Raw genomic sequence first — 19,943 nt, 5'->3', positions numbered from 1 at the left:
GCAGAGTTTATCAGTTAGCACTGTTGGCCCATCGGCGCTGCATTTCCTGTATCAATTTCCCATACGGTTGGCCAAATTAACGAGCCGTGAGCGATGACCCAATCGAATGTGGAACTAGGTTGGTCCCACGAAATGCGCAGCTTGCTCTTTTAGGCCTTACCCCAATTTAGGTTCGGTTTAATTAACAATAAGTTGCTATAGCAAAAACAGAGAGACTGAATGAGCAGTATTATTATTATTATAATAAGCTCAATTTTACATACATACATAACAAATGAAGTTAGTTTTTCTAGTGTGCTGTTGTGGGTTTAAATGCCATTCAGTTGGTAGTTATAAGCAAGTACTTGCGAGTTGTGTCAGATTAAAGTGTATCCATGCGATACTTGGCTATAAAGGCAATCGATTCCAAACAAACTTTATTCAACGATGTGCTAACAACTAAGACACGATTTTATCAGTTTTTATGGTCGAAAGGTGTATTAGAACCTTCCTCACTTACATTTTTCTCGGCCACCTTGTTTTTTTTTCGTTTTTTTTGGATGTTTCCGCACTTATTGGCGGCGCCATCGAAGGCGTCATCAACTTGGCCAGATCCCCACTTTGGCTATTTTTGGCGTCTTGTTCTGCGATTTAATGGACACATTATGTTCTTGACCCGCGGCGGAAACGCGTGCCTGCCTGCCATTATGGATTTAGATTTGGATTTGGCTTCGAATTTGGCTTTCGATTTGGCTTTCGATTTGGCTTTCGATTTGGCTTTGTGCAAATTGAAACATCCACGGATGTTAGCTAATGGGATCCGATATCTATATAACCACACACAGCACATCAATATAAGGGAAAACAAATGATTACCAGCTCCCTACCAAAAATCGGGAAAAAAAACATAAAAAAACGGACAAAAACCCTTGAGGGCTTTAGGTGCCCTACGATTTTGGGCATGACTTCATTCATACAACAAAAATCTTCGCGACATTTCTGCTTTTCTTTTTGGACACGCGCGTCACGGCGACACCTTGACATGCCACGCCCACCGGCACATCGCCGCCCAGAGATTGAATGACTTAACCAAATCCCATCAAATTATGCGCGTTCGTTGACTGCCCGTCTTGAATTTTAAGCCTCCGCGAGCCCTCCAAAAATGAAATACTCCCCAACAAATTGAAAGAAAACCGAAACCCCAAAAACCCCGAAAACCCGAAAACCGACAAATTTATTGAATTATGTTTCTCGCTGTCGTTTGTCGTTTGTCGGATGTATTTTGTAGTTTGTGAAGTGACAAATCTTTCGGGTTATTGGGTTGGGTTAGGTTACGTCGTCTTGTGCTGAGGGATCCGCTGATGGAAGGTCACATAATCGAGTGAACTGCAGAATGGATTCGAATAATATGCAGCGGAATAATGAGTGGGAGCGAAGAAAAGGAGTGGCATGCATATAGGAAACGAATCTCATACGAAATCAGATGCCTTGAAATGTTTTGGGAACTATATATACATACATATATGAGGAATGAGTCCCCAAAATAAATGCTAAAGTTGCACAAAAATCAGTTTTCCTGGGAAATAAAATGCATGGAAATGCGCAACAGGAGAACTTTGAATGCAATAATAATATTGAAGCTAAGATCATGATATAACCTATATCGATATTGTATCTTTTAAACCTCTGCCTTCAACGTGCACTTTCTTTATATTTTTTGACTTTCATTAACCAAATTCCCTGTTTTCTTCATCCCCCCGATAAAAAACTACAAATTTGATGGATGACTTTGACATTGAGTGCGAGTGTCAATCGTCAACGCGGACTTGTCGACTTAATGCGCAAATTGAATTAGGCAATGGTAATTCAGTTGCTTCTGTTCAGTTGCTATTGTCGACAGGCTTTTCGTATACGTAATTTGATTTTGGTTGCCGTTGGCTATACGAAACCGAAACCCCAATCCCCAAATCCCAAAGCCAAATGTGGGCAATCGACAATCGACAATGGACAATGGACAATCGCATTCCAATTTGACGCAAATGCTGCAAATGTCGGCGATTTAACAACACACAGCGTCTCTCCTCGAAAATCCCCTGTAGTAGTAGTCGATTGTAGTGTACAGTACAAATGTATGTATGTGGCATTTCTTTCGACTTTTGAAGACAGCTGCAGGTAAGCGACACCGCATGTCGCCTATCTTCGATTCCGATCGGACAGGTAACCAGAGTTCAGGTAGATGGGAACACATCCTTCTCTGATAACTTCATCCTGCCGCAGCAGGAAGTATCCTGCGAATCACGCATCCCACTCTCTCCACGGCGATTTACCCTTGAAAATACAACATATATATACGAGTATTTATAGGAAAGTATGTAGACGAACGTGACTAACTGCGATTGGCCTACGGGCATAATTAGAAGCGAATAACATCACCTGGCGACTACTCAGCACAATCACCATAGGGTAAATAGCGCATTGCAAATATCAAACACTGGGCGAAAGAACCTATTTTCAAGTTTTTCACATTTTTTTCTGTTTAGCAGCTTTTAATCAGTAGCACTTTCATCTTATCGCACTGGAGATTAAGATCTAAGATAAGTTTTCCAAGTACATAAACCAGTCCAGAGCGAATGCGAAATCTCAAAGGCATCCGATGGCCCGGAAACAGATCGATCCTAGAAAGCACCCTCTTCTGCCACCACCAGATGAGACATCCCAACTATATAATGGTATACCATTCGTGTCCCCAGCAGATCCATAAATATTTACACCGCCCAGAAAGAGTAAAAGATAGATGTATTGAGTGGGTTCACAGGGGTCACTGGGAGACGAAAATGAATTGAATTTTTGTGGCTGGCTTGGGGCAGACAAATGATAATAAATAAATATGCTGAGGAGTGGAGTTCGCCGATGCTGCACCACTTAAAGATATGATATTGGGGATTGGGCGAGGGCGATGGCAAACACTTGGGAACACACTTGTGATAATCATGACTAATAAGATACACAAACAGCGCAACGAGCGACTGGGAGCAGCCGAAAAATATAAGAAATTCGAAATACAAAATACGAAATACGAAAACGAAGGCAAACACAGCTGGACCAGAAAGGGGGGCAGCCAAAGCAGACAACAAAGTACTCACACAATTTGTGGCAAATGCAATTCGGGGAGTTCCTTATGCGGCATGGATGGGGGTTACGAAAATAAGTCGGAGGATAAGCTCATTTGGATGGCAGCAAAATGCGGAGGGTGAGCGAGTGGAGCAAGTGGAAAACGAGCTGAGGAAGGGCGAAAAATGTACAAAAATAACTTAACTTAACTTCAATACAAAAGCTTTGAATGCATACGAATGTTACATAAAGTGATTTTCAAGTCATAGGATAGCACATGAAGTATCTTTCACGTTAAGAATAAAAAGACTGCTAGTTTATTCATAAGAAAGCGTTTTCTAAAAGCAACTCATATTTTCATTATAAAGAGAAGCCCCATCTACGCCTAATAATTTAATAACCCCAACCCCGCGACACAAATAATAATTGAATTTTTTTATTCGATTCAAAGCATCAAGCGATCTCCTTTCTTTCGCCTTTCGCCTTTCTTCGTTTTTTATTCAATCAAACAATCAAACTCTTACAAGAGTCTCTTCAGCTGCGGGTGGGTTTTGAGGTGGAGTGAGTGTTGGTTAGATGAATGGATTCATTAGATTCACAGGCAAGTCGCTTGTAGTGGGGAGCCACTTGAAAGGGTTTTCGAGAGCTGGGCAATTGAGGCGACACGCGCGACGCCTTAAAGCGGCAATTAATGTTCAAATTTAATTAAACGCATTCTAAGTCGTCGTCGCCAGTGCACTTCATCATTCCCACTCCTATGCCCACCCCTTTGGGTGCACTATACCCGCCAGATTCAGATCCAGACCCAGATCCAGATCCAGATCCACCACCAAAAGCTTGGGCCAGAAGTTCAGCGTCATCGGATTTTAATTGCACGCGGGTCGGCAAGTGGAGCAGTTTCTACACTGCGAACAAATTGGGCCACATAGTAATTAAAAAAATAAAAGAGACGTATTTTACCACTTATATTTTTATATTGTATATATTAATTTATAGTTTTATAGCTATCTGGCTACATTGTCAAATGATTAGATTTCGAAGTATAAACCTAGTCTCATTTATTTATTTGTATTTCTCCAAAGGCACTTGTTGTTTTTCACAGTATTGTAATTTGTTTCGATGCCACGATAATTGAGGGGATCAATCCCCATCCTAAGCCACCCTTGCACCCCCATTTCCCCTGACTAGCCCGCTAATTGATAAGCTAAGTGGCAAGTGCCATAAAAAGTGGAAACCAACTCGCTCCAGAATCCAGAATCCAGAAAATAAAAATCAGAAAATAGCTTCGTCTACACTACGAACTTCAATCGCCCACTTTAAGTCGCCTACTCCATGAAATCTCCATCGAATTCAGAAATTCCAGCTAGATCATTAGGGCTGTTTTATGGACTTTGGGCCATGTCAAAAGATTTACAGCCAGCGGCGTTTGGTGACCAGATTTATGTGACTCGTGTTTTATTTTCCGCCTGCCACTTGGTTGCTATCACCTCACCTCACCTCACCTTTTGGGAAAATGCAGGCACCTGCTAAATGAGCAGCCGCAGCAGCAGTCCAAACAAACCAGGAAAAACTATTTCAAAGATACACCACAGCCAAGCCGATCATAAAACCAACGAAAATGAGGCAGGTTCAGGTTCAGGTCAGGTCAGTGCGTCTAGATTTAACGTCTTCTCTATTTCTCTATTTTTCCATTTTTTTTGTATTGTTTGTTGGTCTGTTGCAAGCAAGAGTGTCAGCGTTAATGACCACAAGACAAACACGTGAAAAATATGGGAAATGAATTGAAGGAGAGAGCAGGTCTTGGTCTTATAACCTGGCTCAAAAGTCGGACTGGGTCTTGATCTAGTTTTCCTACCTCATTTGTGAGGCCAAGTTGACTGCGAACAGGTTTCCAAATTGAATTCCCCGTAAAACTTAATTCAAACATAGTTTTCGGCATATGTCGACATTTAAATTAAATATAATTTCAAGTTTTTTGAGAGCTAGTTAAAGTATTGTAAGGTTTATTTCATAAGATGTCTGGTACTAATTCACTGTTCACTTCAAATGGTTAATAGATCCATCACTTTAGTTTAAAGAGCAACACTGCTGGATTGATGGTGCATGTATTATTAAAGGCAGTTATTAGTTAGTATTAAGAATCATCTGTTTTTGTAGTTCCAGCATTACTGGATACTTTTGTTGTTTTGTAATACCGCCAAATGGGCGAATGTGTCAATTGCGAGGCGAGAAAAGCGATAACTTGCAGCACGCCCATGAGCAGCGGCTCCTTCTGCTTCTCCTTCGCCTTCGCGTTTGCCTTTTTTATGATTATTTTTTTATTTTGCACCACCTACACCCACCTACACCCAACTACACCCACCTACACCCACCACTCCCAGAACCAGCCACACCACAACCCCTCTCAGCCATCAGAATCATGGGCAATTTGGCCACCAGTTTTGCCTTTGGGCACTTAAAGATTTCTTTTATTTTCGATTTTTCTGTTGCTGCTGTGACGCTTGATGGCTGAGGTTTCGATGCACTGAGGGAAATACTATAATTTCTAATTAGTTTTGAGCACAATACCGTCTTAATATTGAAAGAAAGAAATATTTATAATGAACTTCCGAGTTTAAGTATATATTTGTATCTATCTCTTTTTTCTCAGAACTTTGCTGTTTGAAGTCTTGCAAATTTTAAGCTGATACATAAATATAAATATCTATGTATATATTTTAAATAGTGTTTTTTTTCTGTGTCTTGGGCTTTTGGTGTTGTGTGTGGTGTGGTGTGTGTAGGTGCCATTTAATGGCCGCCATAAAGCCAATCCTCGCCTTCGTGTTTTGTAGTTGTCGTACATGCAATTTCAGCTGTTGTTGTCGCAGAAGTTGCCGTTGTTGTTGCAGCCGCTGTTGCAAGTTGCAAGTCGCTGTTGTTGTTGCCGGTTATGGCTGAGCTTACGGCGGCAGGATAATGAACATTCATGTTAAACACGTTAAGCGAGCGAACGTGGGTGCTATTCGTTTTTTGTTTCTTTACCTTTTGCTTAATTTTTTTCATTTGCCATTCAAGCCGCCCCCTTTTCTTGGCCCTACTTTGTTGCCATTTAGCGTGTTTTCTTTGCCATGTTTTCACTGGCGACGTTTTCATGTCGGAGAAATGTCTTTCTTCTCGGGCTTTTCATGCATCGGCAATTAGACTTGGTATGGCATTTCTTTAACATTATTGCGCTTTTACATATGTACATAACTACCTGTTTCAATTGGCACATTTGGCTTAAAACAAAATATGATGTTTTTCACTTAATACTTAAATGTTGAAAATTTAAAAGGGGTCATTATCCTACTGGCGTTTTTAAGCTACTCCTTGGCAATTTGCCTGCTCATTAGCGAAATCTTTCGTGCAGACGCGCCCAAGTCCCTGAAGACCCCCTCTACACCAATCTACACCCACCCATTGCACACGTTTATCGCCCGAAGTAATTACATTTTGGCAGGGCCAAGCCCCAACAAAAAAAAAGGCGAAAGAAAATTAAAAAATCCAAAGAGCCAACTGAAGTGCATTGAACCAAGTCGCAATTGTCGCTGAGTCTGACTTGAACCCACCTACAAATCGATTACCAGTCGGAACCAAAATGCCGACCCGCAATTAGCCGATAGCAGTTAGCCATGGCTATGTGTAGTATGTGTAGCCATAACCCAGCAGAACCGAGGTGCGACTGACCACAGATCGCTTGTCTTGGCGGTTTTTGTGGCTGGGATCAGCTTACCAAGTCGTTAAGTTCGAATATATATGCACAGGGAATATATAGCAGGTGGTTTCGTATTTAAATTCTGTCATTTCCCACTTGAGCGGATATCAAAATAACTACCATGCTAGTGTTAAAGTCTACAATAGGTTGCTAAACCCAAATAACCGTGATGTGTAATCAAAAATACCATTCAAGTGTAAAAGTCCACAGAGTCTGGCATTGAATGCAGATGGAATTCAAGTTGGTTGAATGATTATGAGAACATTGGAGCATATTTAACTATATTTGATTTACCTTTATTTATTTACTTTATCATATCATTTCCCTTTTTGATTTTTCAGTGTCTTGGTGGGAGCTCCACTGGATCAAAATCGACAGCCGAACACCACACACTCTGGCGCCCTCTGGCGGTGTCCAATGACACAACGATTCGATGACTGCGAACAAGTGATCACCGATGGCAGGCGATGTAAGTGAATCATATCCGTGATGTATAGCAACGAACTAGGCTCATTAGGTTTCAAATGTTTAATAGAAATACAAATACGTTCGCATCTTAAGTTTTTTAGGTTCTTACGATTAGTATAAGTCAAAGTATGTCGATAACTTCTAACCCAGTTTTGCTACCTAAGCCTGTATCAACATCCTTTCATTGGTGGAGGTTTGGCTTGTGCCAATATAATATAGCTATAAAATATAGATCTAGTCATAGTCGTAGTTACCGAATCCCGAATCCCGCTCCCAATTGTCTAGTGACTAACCGGAGTGCCAATGGGGTCAAGGGTCAAACGGGCCTTTCAGCTAACCGATTCGCATTTTCAGTTTACCCCAATCTTTTTTATTCGAATACCTACTTAGTCTGCGAGTTGTACATAAAAGATTGCCAAATGCTGTATAGAGATCTGTGACTAAACGTATCTAACCTTTAAACCTCTTTTGTTCATAGTTTTAAGTAGGAAAGAACGCTGTGATCGATAAAAAGGGGGCACATTGCAATCGATAAATTCGATGAGTCATTGGAATTGAAATTGTCTCTAAATCAATTGGGCTTTCCAAAAATATGGGGGTTAAATATCATTTTATCGATCACTTGTTGAATCGTACGATTAACTTTGCAAGCGAATAGTCGATGAATCGTTCGTTCACGTGATGAGCACTCACTATTATTACTCGTACATAAATATATACTCGTATTATCCACTAGTACCTACTGTATAGATATCGATTTTTGTCCTAGCATCTTATTCGAAACATATATAAAAAACACAAATACTGATATCGAAGAATACATTTAATTTAATTTTAATTGATTTGATCTTTCTTTCTCTTTTTTTCTTTCTTATGTTTTTTGATTTTTTGTGCTCTCCCATTTACCTATTTGGTTTCGCCAAAATCCAAATTCGTATTCGGTGCGCATAACTGGGAAATTCATTTGTGTCTCTGCCTCAACCTGAAATCCTAACCCGCCCAACTCCAACTATCCAAATATACTGACAAATCTTTTCGATATTTGCCATATTCGATAAATCGAACGAACGAATCCCTTAGCAAACGGAGCATATGAGATTAATAAGCGTAAGTGGTTTTGGGTGCTTTAATTGTTGTCATGCCCACCAAAAACCGATCCTTAATTACCACCCGATTCCCGTTCAAGGATCGCGCATCTCATCGCAACCGCTAACACCCATTCAGTATTCAATTGACCTATATATATATGTATATAATTGCATATATATGTATTAACCAGTATGCCTTAATCAGTTTTCATACCTTTGGTTTGCGCTTTGATACGTTCACCTACTGATTTGAATTTGAATTTGCGTTGAATTAACCCCGGCATTTATCATACTTTCGATTCAGTGCACCCATTCACTTCCAGACCCAGAAAAGTAAATAAATCGCCTGTACACACACATATGCATAAGTATACAATTTGCAAATCTAAAATATATCTGCGATCACCGAAAGTACAGTCACGCACGCATGCCTATGGCCGCCATATTGCTTCCCTCTCACTCTTACTTTTGCTGTTGCTCTTACTCTTACTGACCTACCACGCATGCGCGCACTAATTGCAATCAGATATTATGTATATAACCATGAAACGTATCTTAAACTACACATCGAATTGTACAAACGCGCATTTAAATGTTTAAATACATACACTTATGCTCACCTTTTGAATTAAATGTCTATATCTATATCTAGTTTATTAATTACAATTTTATTAATTTTATGTGATAACTAAATTGGTAGTACCACTGATATTATTAAATGAAAGACGTTAGGATATTTTCAAAGGTTACTCATAGCAAATATGTCTTTGGTGACAATCGTCACATCGGCTTTTTGCAAGACCCTCCCAGTTTTGAACCCTCCTAAATTTGAAATATAATCCCCATAGTTGCCCCTGTTATCCAGTTTAGCAACAAATATTTTTCAACAAATATACGATAGCATTTCTGAATATATTTGTGCTCGGGCCCATTTGCACGCTTCGATTCCAGCGACAACTTCATTATCGGCGTCATATGTTAACCATTTCCTTTAGCATGCCCCAACTGATTCTCGGAATTTTCACCCAATACCATTGGGGAGAAATGGGGAAGGGGAAGGGGGTAGGGGGCTCGCTGCGGCTTAACCATTTCGGCGGCTTCAATTGGCGTCTCATTTAGCACTAATTACATATCCATGGCAGCTGGTGCCTCAACTTTACACCCTTGTAGAGGGCGTCATATGATTTTCCCGAAATTCGCAATGCAGTGTCATAATATATGATATATATTTGAGCTTTATGTCTCTGTGCTTGAATATTTTCCGACTAATATTACCTCTTTTTTATAATTTCCGGTGTGAAAAGAGTAATTCAACTAAAAGTCTTATCTTTGACGGTGTTTAGTGGTTTCTAACATTGAGGTACTTAAATAGTACAAATAGCATAAATAGGGTATCAAGTATTTGCATAGTTTCCACTCGTATGCAGATCCATTTGCGCTTTAGCCCTGCTGGGTGTTTACGACCCCCGCCGCCATCCGAGTGTTAACATGGAACTGGGTCGTCTGCATTTTTTTGAACGTCACTGTGACCGGGTTTCCACTGCCTCTTCTTCTTTCTCCTCCGGCTCTGCTCTTCTTCTTCGCTCTTTTGGCAATCAGAGCGTGGCAGTTTTGAAAAGAAGAAGCAGAAGAAACGTCTAAAAAAAAAAATTCTAAAAAAAAAACCTACTAAAGCCAAAGAAGTGGGCTTTGCCAACGGCGCCGCCCCAGAACGTGACAAATTTCTCAAACTATGAGCACAGCAAAAAATACCAAAACGAAGTGCAGAACATTAGGCTACACTGGGAAAAAATTCTTGCGCAAGTGCAGTAAACTAACGAGTTACATTAGAGCCCCTCCACTCTCCTACAAAAGAAACAGAATCGTCAGTTTGAACAATTTGGTAGAAAATCATTGCTGCTTACCCTCTTAAAAAAGTACCAGGCATTGGCATACTTTTGTTCGCTGTGTACGCATGAAAGGCAAAAAACAAATGTTGGCTGGGGCATTAAAAATAACTGCAAATTGTAAAAGTAAAGCGAATTCTTGAGCGAAAATAGCGCGGAATTTTTCGGTAGGCGAAAGAAAACGCGGGGCGGTTGCTTAAGATTTTATTTGCATTGCTGCACATTAGCCATAACCCCCTTTTTTCATCCATTACCTTCAGAGAACTGAATTCTTTTCAAGTCGGCCCAATGTCAGAAACGCAGAAACGGGGCAAATTGACAAGAAGAAGAAAGGGGGAGTGGCGCCGGGCGGTTCTACCAGCTGCGCGACTTTCACTGCGCAAACGCGACAGACGGGCGCGTTTTAAAACGCGTCAAACCCGTCAAGAACGGCCCACGCTCCAAGGCGAACGAAAAAAGTCCGAAAAGAAACGCTACAGCGAAAAAAATAAAGGTGGTTAATTAAAATATATTTTGATTTAACTTTCTGTTGCCCATTTATGCAAAGGTGAAGATGGAAAATGTTATGTTTTACTATATCAATAAAAGAGGTATTAGACAACTGAACAAGGACAAGAGTAGTCGAATATTTTTCAGTGCGCTGCAACTGCGCTTTCTATCTCGCTTGCCCCTGCAAGTGTAATAATCATTTATCATATTTCAACACTTTGATGCTTTAAAATGCATTCTAAATCAATTTCGTTCGGCTCTCTCTCTTTTGCGGCTGCGCTTTCCATTTTTGTTTTGCCGCTCTTTTGCTTCGTTTCATGCTTCGTTTAATCAACAATTTTTGTTGTTTACCTCTCACTCCACTTTTTTTTTTGTTTTCTTTTTTGTTGCACAAATGCCGCCAGCATTTAACAAAAAATGGGAAATAATCAAGAAACATGTTGCCCGAAAATCAGCTGTAAATAATTGAATTGTTTGGAGTTCGGTGTCGTTTGGAATTTGCATTTTATCGCTTTTGTTTCAATTTCGATTTCCAGTTCCAGTTAAAAACCGGGGTGGACCAACAAATCAGGATTAGCTGTAAATTCCAATAGTACTACTACTTAAGGGGGCATCGGGTTTAATTTGAAATAATCGATATTTCCTATATAAACCTACATATGTATTAGTAACATACCAATTACAGATTCATTAGCATTACTTTCATACATTTAAAATATATTTCACAAATTGTATTATTTACATAAATCTGGAAAAATATCATAGATTTCATTTCTGTAATATGTATTCATTATTTACAAAATTGATCTTAAATATTAAAGGGAAAGAAACCACAATGTGTATGTGAAATTATCTGAAAAAAATCAATATTAGTCGGATTCTCATGTCATAAGTTGCGTTTCTTCTGTCTGCGAGCGGTAAAAATACAATTTAAACGACATTATGTGTTATACGTGGCGTATGAGTAATAAATCGAATTTTACGCAAAAATTAGAAAACGGTCCACCCTACTGTACAGATGTACGTATGTAAATTTTGTGAATGATTACTGTTGTTCTGACCATTTCTAAATATTTAAACTGTTAATAATGCATACTACTCGTTGTTTTATAAAGTTATTAATTATTAGCTATAATTACCGTTATTGTTGTTGCTGTTACTGTTATATTATTATTGTTGTTATTGCTGACATGCACATACACAAATACACACACACACAAACACATGTGCACAAATGTACACAATCACAAACACGATCACATACATTAGAAATCTTTTTTTGGCAACTGCTAACATTGCAATTTCTCTCTGCACTCTCTTTCTCTCTCTCACTCTCTCTCCCGAAATTCTCCGTTATTCGCTCAGCGTTCGACAGCGAAATCCTTTCGCCGCCCGGCAACGACGAAATCAAGGAGGACCAATGGATGGGCGTTACGGTGCGATCGAATCCCCTACAGGCCAACGGATCCGGCGGAAAGGTGAGTGAACCGCAGTTGTAGTCCCAAAATACTAACTATTCCGATTTAACTCTTTAATAGCAACTTAAATGTATATAATTTATATATTTTAAATAATAAGAATATTATAATATATTGTAGGTGATTGTTTGCGCCCATCGCTACATGTACATCGTGCGTGAGAACCGTTATGGCCAGGGTCTCTGCTATCTGCTCACGAACGATCTGCAGTTCGAGGAGGTCCACGAGCCCTGCAAAGGACGACCCGTGCAAAGGTGAGTACTCTTAACTCTCTTAACTCTCTTATCTCTCTTATCCAGGCTTTTAAGCTATTCATGCTGCTCTGTAGGAGTAACACGATCATAGTTTTTAAATCATGCCATCGCCGGTTGTCCTAGGTCAACGCCAGTGATCAGGTTGATGTAAATAAAATGTACATATGTATGTATGTATGTATGTACATTCCCATACTCTTTTCATTCTCAGTTGACAGGGGTCAGTTGTTTGTGGTTGGTGGGAAGAGAAGGGTAGGGGAGCGAAGGAAGAGTGTCAAGGTGAATTATCTCCAGCTATGAATAATGCGGGGGTGTTTCGCCCAATTAGCATGCAGTGTGTGTGTGTGTGGCAATGGGGAGAGGTGGGGGTGGGGTGAACGAGGGGGTCACCTCAAGTGTGACACCGATGACGTCGTTGCAGGGTATAAACGCACACACATAAAGGTGAAATTTAATTTATTTAAATGACAGGAGCGTTTTGGGAAGGAGAAATATGCGGGGATTCCGCACCCACACGATGACCGAAATCAAGGAGCGGTTGGGAACGAGGACGAGAGGTCAAAGGTGGCCCAACAGGGGGGGGGTGGGTAACTGGAAGGCCTGTCATCATTCTGAATATGCAATTTTTCATGAAGGTGAAACTCGCGTGTCCAAACTCGATTCGGGAATAAGCATGGGGGCTACAAACTATATATGGAACAAATGGCTGGAAAAGAGGTGAAGCACCAGCACAACAGGCAAATGTTGACCCTGGTCATCCATTAATGTCCAACGCACAACTCCATTCGGGAATGGACAAATGACGGGAGCACAAAGATACGGGCGTCCAACGAGTCCTTCCGTTGACCATGGTCATCTATTAATGTCCCGATAAGGGAATAGATTAGGCCACCATGGGACGCAAATGAAGACGAACTGGACATGTCCTTGGACATATCCTTGGTCATAAATCAGAAGTCAACTGGAGTGTCTATGGACATTACTCTTATTTTGATGTCCAATTTGATAGTGCTTATCCTAGATTAAGGAACAGTTGTGGTTAGGTTGCTAATAATCTCAATCGTTCTGTAACCATCAGGCAACACGAGGATTATGGACTGTGCCAGGCGGGCACATCGGCTGCGCTGCTGGACGATGACACCATGGTGCTGGGCTCCCCGGGACCGTACACGTGGCGCGGTTCCATTTGGGTGACCCAGGTGGGCGGGGAGTATTTGCAGCGCGACAAGACGACCTACTACAGTGATCACACGGACTCCAATTCGCCGGTGGACAAGTACAGCTATCTGGGCATGTCGGTGACCGGTGGCAGATTCTTTGGCCACATGTCCTATGCGGCTGGTGCACCACGATCCGAGGGTCATGGACAGGTGGTGATCTTCGACAAGTCCACCGATAATCCAATGCCCGTGCACTCCATTCTAGATGGCGAGCAATTTGGTTCCAGTTTTGGCTATGAACTGACCACCGCCGATGTGAACGGAGATCACAGGCCGGACTTGATAGTGGCAGCACCGCTGTACTTCACCAAAACGGAGGGTGGAGCTGTGTACGTGTACCAGAACAACCAGGATACGTTGCCCACGAAGTACACACTCAAGTTGACGGGTCCGCTCGAGAGTCGTTTCGGTCTGGCACTGGCTAATATCGGTGATCTGAACAAGGATAACTGCGAGGATCTGGCCGTGGGTGCACCATACGAGGGCAATGGCGTAGTCTACATCTACTTGGGTTCGCGGCAGGGTCTGAATTCCAAGCCCGCCCAGAAGATCCTAGCCTCGGAACTGGGTGGCACGGTGCCCAATGGTCAACCGATACGCACCTTTGGCATCTCCATATCCGGCAACACCGACTTGGATGATAACTCCTATCCGGATGTGGTAATCGGAGCGTTCAACTCCTCGGCCGCCGTGATCCTGCTGGCCAGACCCATCATCAGCATCCAGACGAGTGTGCAGCGCGAGGAGCTGCGCAACATGGATCCCAATAGGCCCGGCTGCTTGGCCGATCCGGCCAGCAATCTCACCTGTTTCACGTTCCGAGCATGTTGCAGCATCGATCCGTACGATGAGAAGAACAAGGAACTCCGCTTGGCATATAGCGTTGAGGCGGAAACCTTTGATCATCTAAAGAAATTCTCTCGGGTCTTCTTCTTCGATCGGGACAATAAGCGAACGAATGTGCTCAGTCGCGTGGTGAAGGTGCACACGGATGGTCGAACAGAATGCCAAGCGGTGACGGGTTACATCAAGTCCAATACCCGGGATATCCAGACACCGGTGCGCTTCCGATTGAAGTACTCGCTGGAGGAGCCGCCACTGGCCGAATCCGCATTGGTACGCCTCAATCCGATATTGGATCAGACGCAGGCGCATGTCGATTTCGAGGGCACCTTCCAGAAGGACTGTGGCGATGACGATCTCTGCGAGAGCAACCTGGTCATCCGGGCGGAGCCGAACATTACTGAATTCTCAGGTGCGTCCATCTACTTTTGTATCTTTTGTGTCTTTACAGAGCTTGCTCTTTTTGTCATCATTTAGGCAATGCATACACCCTGATTCTGGATGAGACGGAACTGGAGGTGCGCATCAATGTCAGCAATCTGGCGGATTCCGCGTACGAAGCTCAACTCTTCATCGCCCATCAGGCGGGCGTTTCATATGTGGCCACCAAGAAGCCGGTAAGTGGTTACCAGAAATTCCGTGAATGTTTCCATTCATTTCATTCAATCCACAGACGAATGCCACTTGCAACAGCTACAATACCACGCTGGTGGCATGCAGCCTTGGTAATCCCATGCTGCGCGACACCACCACATTTGTGACCATCCGATTCCAGCCCAAAGGATTGGAGCCCAGCGAGAAGACCATGCTATTCCACATATTCGCAAATACCACGTCCAAGCTGGTGGGACGCGAGCTGCCCGAGCGGGATCTTCTCGTGAATGTGGTGCGTCGGGCGAGGCTCAATGTCCGCGGCTGGGCCAAACCCGAGCAGAGTTTCTACAGTGGATCGCGTGTGGCCAATTCGGTGGCAACTACTGTCGCCTCCTCGGAGACGGAGGGACACGGACCCATGGGTATGGACGATGTGGGCTCTCAGGTTCAGCACATGTTCACCATCTACAATGAGGGACCATCGACGGCGCCGAAAGTCCAAATGGTCATCCACTGGCCGTACTCACTGTACAGTGATCCACAGAGCGGCCGACCGGTTCAGTATCTGCTCTATCTGGAGCAAGTGCCCACTGTGGAAGTCAGCCAGGGCGAATGCCATGTGGCCAAGGAATATGTTAATCCATTGAATTTGGCCAGCGGCTCTAGGGAAAATCCAGCTGCCTTCAGTGCGCCGGCCCAGATGCGAATGTTCCCCTCGCACTCGCACTCGCGTCATTCGTTCAACAAGAGCTCGATCCAGTCGCAGCGAAGCTACTTCTCCAGCAGCCACCGGGATGAGCATTCGGATGACACGCAATCAAGCCGCAATCGTGTCCGTCGTAGTTTCCTGGAACGGGTGACCCGCCTGGAGCGGTTAATGTACGATTCCGAGAGTGGCAATGCGGCGGGCTCGAATGGCAAGAAGCAGGACATCGTGGAGCTGGACTGCAACAAGGGCGCGACGAACTGCGTCCGCATCGAGTGCGATATCCTTAATATGCCCGCCAATTCCGAGGCACAGGTGATGGTCCTGGCGCGGCTGTGGAACTCGACGCTGGTCAGTGAATATCCTCGGGTGGAAAGGGTCAGGATTTTCTCGACAACCACAGCCCAAATACCCGAGAGCTATGGCGTCGAGATGATGGATCACATTAACATAGAGGTGAGTTTTCTTAGCTGACATGTTCGTGAATTGGTTTGAAATATTATCCTTTTGCCAGGTGGAGACGCGTGCCTATCCGGAGTTGAGGAACCAACAGCGCGACGCATCGATACCCTGGCTGATTATCATACTGGGCATCGTGGGCGGACTGCTCCTCCTGGCGCTGGTCACCTATGTGCTGTGGAAGGTTGGCTTCTTCAAGCGCATCCGACCCACCGATCCGACGTTAAGCGGCAATCTGGAGAAGATGAACGAGGAGAAGCCCTTCCTGGCGCCATCGAAGAATACGCATCACGTTTTCTAACAAGAGGGCACCGTCGGCTGGGATTTGGTGCGCCGTCGGAGGCGTCGACGTCGTCTAAAGCTGCGACTTCCGGTTTCCGCTCAGCCGCGACATGGCTGGCGGAAAACTACGGTCAAGTCCAATAACAATAATAATAATAACAACAGCAGCAGCAACGACAGCGATGTGGACGTACTTTCGCTGACACCACCGCCGCCACCTCTTAGCATCCTCAGCTGGGGAAACGATGGCTATTACCAAGCCAGCGCCGCCTGGTGGGGTCACCACATGTGATCGAATCGCGGATCACCGTGGATCAACTGGGTCATGTGGGACATGTGGGTTGTGGTTCAATGTGCCATTTCGTTTACTTAATACACAAGGCTAAGTTCAGTTCTGTGGATGCGATCAGATGGAATTGATAGCCGGGATTCCGTCACTGGCATCAGCTAAATATAAATTCCATTTTATACCTAATTTCCCTAAAAAAAAAAAATAATGAGACAAAATTCCCCTTCAAATGGTGCTTTAAAACACTTAGGACCTCCTGAAACCCTTAAAATGTAAGCACCTAGCACTTTATATTTAGCTGATGCCAGTACTGAGCTTAGGTCTAAAGATTTAGCTAAGCCCAAAACGTTGATAATCTTTGTGAAAAGTGTTATTGTCAAATATAGATGTAAGCCTTAAGTTAGGCTTAGTTGTAGGGAACGACGAGAAAATTCCGAATATAGCATACATACGTAACCACTGCCAATAACAAATGATAAGTGCCTCGAAATCGAACCGACATAAAAACAAAAGAAAATATATAAATGCAAGAAATCGAAAGTATTAGCACAAACTTAATGCATAACTAAAAAATAATCCACGTAACTGAATTTAGCATACACCGAACAGATTATTCATATTTTGTTTGTTTTCCGTCAACTAATTTAAGTGATAGTTTTTCGAAATTGTGCAAAACACTAGAGATTAGTTTTTGATTGTATGTATGTACGTGTGGGGTCGAGTTTTAGTTAAATTAGTTGTAAATATAAATTCAATAGTACTAGCTGTAAATAGTAATTATGTTCTTTATCTATTTAATATACGATTCCTTTTTTTTAAACCCCATTTGTGTTTTGAATTTTCCGTTTGGCGCGCGTTTGAATCGAACATGTTCGAACTGGAAGTTCCATAGCAGGCAGCTTTGGTATTGCAGCTGTCCGACAAAGACACTTCAAGAAATACATAGTTTCATTTCGTAATCTTACAAATACAAATTGGCTGGCGCAAATTTCTAAAAAATTCATAGTCACGTTTAGAATTATCTAAACTGCTAAAGCAAACGAACAGACATTTTAATACTTCGCAATGCCATTTTTTTTTTCGATTAGCCGCATCGAATGCAATAATTTCCACCTGTTTTGATTTTGCAACAGGCATCCATCCCGAAAGTAAAACCAACCGTCCAATATAAAAAAACAAGAAAACAATCACAGCGTTACCTATTCGGGGCGAATCACTTATTAAGATTTATTTTTCACACATCTTGAAAGGACATTTTCCTTGTGAAAAATGTGTTAAAAATGTACATTAGGAAATGTTGAAAAAATGTGTCAATGGAGTTCGCCTATTCTTTATATGCATAGCTATAGCTATTAGTGGAATCTATACAGCATCGGTATTCTTGTATTCTACGCTAAACTCGACATTACACTCTACACGTAGTACAAATGGATCAATAGTCGATTGTTGTTAGGCTACAGCTATTGCTTAATCACTGCTCTTCACTTGACTGAATTTTGATGTTTGTAAACCAAAGTGGAGAGTCTTAGCTTTTCGAGTAGCCACAAGAACCGGTGACCGTCCGCTCTACGGGCTGATTGTTGATTTGTGTGTTGATCAAGGAGTAAGATGAGGCAAAGGAAGAAAAAAAAAAAGTAGAGGCTCGGGCTTGGGAAATACCTAGCCTAATACAGGCTTTCGGTATTTGAGGAACGCGGCTTCTTCAGCTTCTCGAGGTTCTTTATAACTATGTCGTGCAGCGAGGAGTAGCGATTGCGCACCTCGCAAACGACCAGCCACAGGCTGAGGTACTCCTTCTCGTCCAGCTCGAGGACTGCGCGCCGATAGTCATCGATGTGCGGATACTTGGCCACCTTGGACACCACCTTGGCGCGCGACAGGAAGTAGCGCGATATCTGGTCAAAAAAGGCGGCCGCCTCAGATTCAACAGTTTGAATTTCGGCCAGCGTGTCCTCTTGAATGGAGACGCCAAAGTTGTTGCCATCCTCGATCTTGGGTATCATAAAGGAAATCCACATCTTAAGTAGATTGGCTGCGGAAGAAACCAATTCAGGAGTTACTAGGAATTCAGGCGATTGCTAGGCTAATGTTTCAAATTTTTGGAATTCATACAATTTTAGGAACATTGAAAGGGCTTTTGAATAGATAAAGGTAAATAAGGTAACTATGAACTCATAGAATACGGTGCACTTACAATCCTCCACTAGCTTCCTGATGATAGGCTTGACGACCTTGATCATCTCGCAGAGCGGCTTGTTGCACGGCACCGTACCGGCGGGCAGTGCCAGCACCGGCTGCCCGGAAACGATGACATCCTTGCGCTGGCGCTTGGTGGGCGGATGATCGCCATCCTCCGACTGGTTGTCCTCGTGATTCTTAACCAGGACAGGCGGCAGGGCCGGGATGTTGAGGTCCTGGTGCACCTCGTCGAAGTTGCGCTCGTTGAACATCGGCGTGGACAACAGCTCGTTCAGCTGGACGATCTTCTCCGGGAACCCCTTGGTGATCAGCAGCTCTGCCTTGAGGATCAGCGAGTCCTTGTACTCCTGCACTCTCACCACTGTGTCGTTTGGCATTTTGTTAGCTATGTGGATTTCGTTTCGTGTCCGTGGAAACCTTATATCCTATTCTGAGTCCTGTTTCCTGGCGTAGTACCGGTTCTTCTCGTTCTTTTCCTTCTCCACAGCAAACAGCAACGCGGACGCTCTGAAATCGGCGGACTTTTAAGGACTCGTGTCGGCGGATTGCGAAATTCGAAGCGGGAAAAGCAGACTTACCGACAATTTTTGATGCCCAAGCAACAACACACATGTGGTGCTAGAGGTGGGGAAAAATTAATAATCGATGTTTATGCGCTATCGCAATTTGCTGAAATTTCGCAAGAAAATACCAGAAATTCTTTACAGAGTTAGGCGAGACTTTTTAATGTTTTATTTTATTTATTGAACATTCTGTTAGCAATGAATAATTGAAATTTCAGTTGTTACTTTCTGTTTTGTTAGTTAGTTTGCATAACATGTTTCATATTGCACTTCATGTGCATTTATGCACATTGTTATTGACA

General features: G+C 42.9%; 2 protein-coding genes across 4 annotated transcripts in view; one reads left to right on the top strand and one right to left on the bottom strand.

The window, feature by feature from the left end:
* The window catches only part of LOC6524584 (integrin alpha-PS1), a 48,466-nt gene extending 30,767 nt beyond the window's left edge, over positions 1-17,699 (top strand). Inside the window, exons 2-9 of one of the 2 annotated variants that reach the window (XM_039374969.2) lie at positions 7,165-7,292; positions 8,372-8,398; positions 12,120-12,232; positions 12,353-12,486; positions 13,565-14,961; positions 15,027-15,166; positions 15,223-16,305; positions 16,364-17,699. In XM_039374969.2, coding sequence (XP_039230903.1) covers positions 7,165-7,292; positions 8,372-8,398; positions 12,120-12,232; positions 12,353-12,486; positions 13,565-14,961; positions 15,027-15,166; positions 15,223-16,305; positions 16,364-16,609 — 3,268 coding nt within the window. In that variant the 3' untranslated portion in view covers positions 16,610-17,699. The remainder of the gene's footprint in view (positions 1-7,164; positions 7,293-8,371; positions 8,399-12,119; positions 12,233-12,352; positions 12,487-13,564; positions 14,962-15,026; positions 15,167-15,222; positions 16,306-16,363) is intronic. The other variant, XM_002100405.4, reaches the window with a different exon arrangement.
* Positions 17,700-18,074: 375 nt separating this feature from the next.
* Positions 18,075-19,763, bottom strand: LOC6524583 (proteasome activator complex subunit 3). 2 transcript variants are annotated; one of them, XM_002100404.3, is made up of 3 exons: positions 19,657-19,763; positions 19,074-19,585; positions 18,075-18,911 (listed from the first exon to the last, which is right to left on the bottom strand). In XM_002100404.3, the coding sequence occupies exons 2-3, from the start codon at positions 19,453-19,455 to the stop codon at positions 18,544-18,546; spliced, it is 750 nt and encodes a 249-aa protein (XP_002100440.1). In that variant the 5' UTR covers positions 19,456-19,585; positions 19,657-19,763; the 3' UTR covers positions 18,075-18,543. The 2 variants fall into 2 exon arrangements, with proteins under 2 accessions (XP_002100440.1, XP_015045757.1); XM_015190271.3 differs by lacking the exon at positions 19,657-19,763 and having other exon boundaries at positions 19,074-19,626.
* Between the last annotated feature and the right edge of the window lie 180 nt (positions 19,764-19,943).

This window comes from Drosophila yakuba, chromosome X (assembly GCF_016746365.2).
Source record: "Drosophila yakuba strain Tai18E2 chromosome X, Prin_Dyak_Tai18E2_2.1, whole genome shotgun sequence".
Taxonomy (NCBI): Eukaryota; Metazoa; Arthropoda; class Insecta; order Diptera; family Drosophilidae; genus Drosophila; species Drosophila yakuba.
Note: the sequence above shows the minus strand (reverse complement) of the source record. Positions and strands in the feature narration are given on the sequence as shown.

Bases quoted from the DNA above. Each gene is read 5' to 3' on its own strand.
- LOC6524583 (XM_002100404.3), bottom strand. From the start codon at position 19,455: ATGCCAAACGACACAGTGGTGAGAGTGCAGGAGTACAAGGACTCGCTG. The intron at 18,912-19,073 runs GTAAGTGCACCG...TTTCTTCCGCAG, and splicing joins CAGGAAGCTAGTGGAGGATT to CCAATCTACTTAAGATGTGG.